This window comes from Lygodium microphyllum, chromosome 15 (genome assembly GCF_053477565.2).
Source record: "Lygodium microphyllum isolate KBCC chromosome 15, Lygodium_microphyllum_v1.1.10, whole genome shotgun sequence".
Taxonomy (NCBI): Eukaryota; Viridiplantae; Streptophyta; class Polypodiopsida; order Schizaeales; family Lygodiaceae; genus Lygodium; species Lygodium microphyllum.
Window position 1 is genome coordinate 11460827 of NC_141149.1, and position 4685 is coordinate 11465511.

At 51.9% G+C, this 4685-nt stretch overlaps 1 protein-coding gene across 1 annotated transcript; it reads left to right on the top strand.

The window, feature by feature from the left end:
- The first annotated feature begins 1129 nt into the window (after nt 1–1129).
- On the top strand, nt 1130–4126 carry LOC148024266 (putative pectinesterase/pectinesterase inhibitor 40). Its single transcript, XM_087693877.1, has 2 exons — nt 1130–2736; nt 3369–4126. Exons 1-2 carry the CDS (start codon nt 1527–1529, stop codon nt 4064–4066), a joined length of 1908 nt encoding a protein of 635 aa, XP_087550003.1. The 5' UTR covers nt 1130–1526; the 3' UTR covers nt 4067–4126.
- The last annotated feature ends 559 nt before the right edge of the window (nt 4127–4685 follow it).

The following is a 4685-nucleotide window of genomic DNA, read 5'->3' on the forward strand; positions in this document are numbered from 1 at the left end:
AATCAACATGCGTAGGTAATGTCATTGAGAATGTCATAGCTATTTCTTTGGTCTCTCTTTTAGGTTGCGCTCTTACTAAGGGAATGAAACCTAATTTTGCATGCATGATTAACATCAAGAGCAATAAAACCCCATGACGACAAATATGTTGTCTTAAGAATTGGTACGATAAGGCGTTCAGGCGAGGCACAAATCCAAACATCAATTTTGGAAGGGCTCACATAATAGGAAGTTTGTTGGAATAATGTACGTCTGATAATGTGTAGTGATGGCAGGAAAAAAACCGGTTATTGTAACCTCTCAATCTTGTAAGTCCATGATTGTGACCGGCATAACCTCTTACTCGTCTTCTTAATGGAAGTGCGCGCTAAGCATAATAGCGCTTGTTGAGTGACATGAATTTGGGATCGATCGCTGATAAAAAGCCACTCGGATGAAAATGGGAAGCCTTCAAACTTCGAATCAGCTTTTGGAAAAACCGTGGATGCCAGATAGGTCCGGTATTGAAAGCAACCGGAAGACGACCTGCTGCACAGAGATTCGAGAAGCGAATGCTAACTGATTGGTTGGTGGTAGATGGCAATAAAGTTGGCAACGCGGAGAGCTGCAGCTTTTTAGACCCGTGCGGCTAAAGGCTAGTAGCCTAGTAGTTAGTAGTGATGGCTGATGAGGATCCAAAGCATGACCCGTCTACGAATGAAATTAAGCCGTGGAACGAGTCGTCCGATTGAAGAGAGATAAAAACAGAAAGAAGGTAGGACTCTACCATCGTTGTCGGACGCGAGAAGAAACAGTCCAGCCTCCAGGCCAATGGGTGACACCGCATTTATCTCTGTCAAGTTTTCAACGGCGCTTAGGTAGTCAATCTCAGTGCTCACCTTATAATGTGACTGTTACTGACAGAAGAAAGAAGTTACTACGTAACCTGCGACTGTCGACAGTAGAGATCAGCTATTTATTAGTGGAGTTGCGCCGACACGGTTGCGAACGTGGCTTCCTTCTTGAGCTTTGCATGCTCTGGCTCTTTAATGTTGCAGCACCCCTCCCGGCGCCTTCAAGTTCCCGGGCCGGGTTTGTTCTTTTGCGCACGAGAGGGAAAGAGATTAAGCCAGCTAGTCTCCATGGATGTGATATGATATGATCGACCCCTCTGAGGCTGAGCCCTCTCCTTTCTTCCACCACCCATGATTCTATGATCCATCCATCCCACGTTTTGCATTAGCTTTTACCGGCGCCACTAGAGAAGCCACCAGAGATGTGCGATAAAGAAATATATATATGTGACGTGTAGGACTTTTTTTAATATCTTTCCTTTTCCAATTCCGAGTCGAGGAAAGCTTTAGTCGATGTTATCCTTCTTGGCTCTTGGTCTATATATGATAAGCACATCTAATCGATTCTCCTCAACAGTTTGACCAATCCCTTCATCTACATTACGTACTCTTCTCTCTTTCCCTTGGTCAGGTGTCTCGTTGGAAGTCAGAGCCGATCGAGTAGAGAGACGCAGCAGCAGTTTACGTCCAAGAATGAGAGGCCATCAGAGCAACTCAGCAAGCCAGTGTAGCTCTCCCTTCAAATGTACATCCCAGAATAGAAGGGCCTGCCTTAGACCGACTGCTCCCATTGCCGCCTTCTCTGCTTTGCTGGTTATTGTGGGAGTGGCTTTGCTCGGTACTGGGCACGCTCCTTATGGATTGTTTAGGAAGCTAGGGGATGATAAAATAGATGAGCTTGATCTGTTCCACACACACAGGCGCTCGACCCTCTCTATTGGCTTCGGGCAGATAATCAACGCAATCTGCAAGCACACGCCATATCCTGACTCGTGCGAAAGCGAGCTATCGAGCTACCCGACCTCGTTCACGCCGTCGAAAATAGTGTCGTACGCGCTACAGGCGGCGTCGGCGAAGGCGGACGAGGCCCTGAGCCTGGCGAGCAGGTGCGCAGGCGAGCATGGTCTGCATGTCCTGGAGAGCCAGTGCGCGAGCGACTGCGTGGAGCTGATGCAGGATACCAAGGACAGGCTGAGCGCGGCCATAGCCAAGCTGTCAGGCATCGGGGCCTTCGACGTGGCGTCGCTACGGAAATCCCTGCGAGACGTGAAGGTGTGGCTGAGCGCCTCGCTGAGCTACCAGGCGACGTGCGCCGACGGCTTCGCGCTGGCCCCCGGCGACATCCAGCAGCAGATACAAAGCAGCCAGCAGTACCTGACGGAGGTCGTCGGCAACGGACTGAGCCTCGTCGACTTCCTGTCGGAGCTCGGGGACAATGTCGGGTCGTGGCTTGGCTCCGGCGACAAGCCTCCGTCTCCCATCACTCCACACTTGCGGCGCCGCCTCCTTTCATCATCATCGCCTTCTAGTTCTGGCTCAGGTGCTGCATTGGCCAATGAATACATCTCTGTCGACCCTCGTCACGGCTTCCCGTCCTGGGTCTCCGCCGGCGAGCGCCGCCTGCTTCAGGCCCCCGCCAGCTCCGTCTCCGCTAACGCCGTCGTTGCACAGGACGGCAGCGGCGACTACCTCAATATAACGGCGGCCCTCGACAACGTCCCGGCGGGCTACGAGGGGCGCTACGTCATCTACATCAAGGAGGGTGTGTATAAGGAAGTCTTCAACGTGACCAAGGATCTAGAGAACCTGACGTTCCTAGGCGACGGGATGGGCAACACCATCATCACCGGCGACCGCAACGTGGCCAGCGGGGAGTACACCACGTACCGGACGTCAACAGTAGGCGAGTCCTTGTAGCTCTATTTCTCACTTAAGCCACGGATTAATGCCTGCTTTACCCATACGCATCCTGCGATCCCAACGTTAGGTTGGGTATCTTAACCACAGTTAATCTTCAAGGCGACTCGCGAGTTATAGAGCTATTACTAAGTAAACAGTCCTACTAAAGTAAACAAACCATCCATATTTAGAGACCCTCAGCTATCTTCGAGGCACTAATTTTTTAGAGTCTTTGGTACTATTTTTAACTCTACACCTGACAAAGGACCTTAGAAAGTAACCAATCCGTATATATTTCGTAGTTAGAAAATGTTTTCTTTTGGCTCAATGCGCGTAAGGAATAAGCTAGGTGTAAAAGAAAAGTCGGTGATGGGGCCCATCACTCAAACAAGCCTTGAATCCACGTCGGCTGACAAGTCTGATATTTTTTTCCATCCTTGAGGATTCTGTACTTTCAGTGAGAAAATAACCTTTAGCTTTAGGAATTTTACAAGTTTTACCCGACCTGCTAAAGCGTCTTCAAACCGAGCGACAGAAAATCCAACCATCGCTGCTTGTTTTTCCAGAGGCTCTGTCTGCTTCCTGCTTGCTTGCTTGACTTTCCCGTCTTAGAATCGCTCTGTTGGGTGTGTGCAGGCGTCTCCGGCAGCGGCTTCTTCGCGCGCGACCTCACGTTCCAGAACACGGCGGGGCCGAGCGGGCACCAAGCGGTGGCGCTGCGGGTGGGGGCGGACTTCGCGGTGTTCTACCGCTGCGGCTTCGAGGGCTACCAGGACACACTCTACGCCCTGTCGAGCCGGCAGTTCTACCGGGAATGCCGGATCTACGGCACCATCGACTATGTGTTCGGCAACGCCATCGCCGTCTTCCAGAACTGCGTGCTGGCGGCGCGGCTGCCGCTGCAGAACCAGCAGAACACGTACACGGCCCAGGGCCGCAAGCTGGCGGCTGACGTGTCGGGCTACTCCTTCCAGAACTGCACCTTCACGGCCGACTTGTCGCTGGTGAACGCGTCCTACAGCGTGTCGACGTACTTCGGGAGGCCCTGGAAGGCCTACTCGCGGGTGGTGATCATGCAGTCGCAGATCGACGGGCTGGTGGACCCGGCCGGCTGGCTGCCCTGGAACGCCAGCAACCCCTTCACGGACACCGTCTACTACGGCGAGTACCAGAACCGCGGGGGCGGGGCCGGCACGTCCGGGCGCGTCGGATGGGCCGGCGTCCATCCCAACATGAGCCAGACTGAGGCCACCCAATTCACTGTCCAGAGCTTCATCGCCGGCGAGTCCTGGGTCGCCTCCCTCCAAGTGGCTTACCAGGACTCCTTGTCTTGACGCTCCTGGTCCCTCCACCTCACAAGTTGTCACAAGTTAGCCCCCCCGCCCCCCCCCCCCCCCCGCTCCTGGTCCCTGCACCTCACAAGTTGCCCCCTCCCCCCCCCCCCCGCGCCCCCCCCCCCAAAAAAGAAAATTCTGTATTATTATTTGTTGGTACGTCCAATATCCACAGCAGAAGGAGAGAGGGAGGCCGCCGACGCCTTCACGTCGCGCGCTCTTTCCCTGCTGGCTCTTCCCTATATATCATTCATCTCACGTAATACCTATATAGGCACGGCAGTCTCCCGTCATTAATTGTAGATTCTTTTCCTTAAAAAACATTTCATATCTGCCACCTTACCTTTGTATTCTCCTTCCTCATGATCCTTCTTTGATTATTTTGATGATAGTCTCCCTTCCACTAATCCAAGTGAACTTTGGATTGTATATGCATTTGCAGAACAATCGACCATTTGCGCTATTGGCTTAAGAATTTTTATTATAATTTATTACTTTGCTCAACAGTTTCAGATAAAAGACTTACATTCACCCCATCTATGTTCAACAACTTTGAATCTATAGTCCTGCAAACATTTGAGATAACTCTCTATCCACAACTATGTATATCACTTTGTAG

Bases quoted from the DNA above. Each gene is read 5' to 3' on its own strand.
- LOC148024266 (XM_087693877.1), top strand. From the start codon at position 1,527: ATGAGAGGCCATCAGAGCAACTCAGCAAGCCAGTGTAGCTCTCCCTTC. The intron at 2,737-3,368 runs GCGAGTCCTTGT...GGGTGTGTGCAG, and splicing joins GTACCGGACGTCAACAGTAG to GCGTCTCCGGCAGCGGCTTC.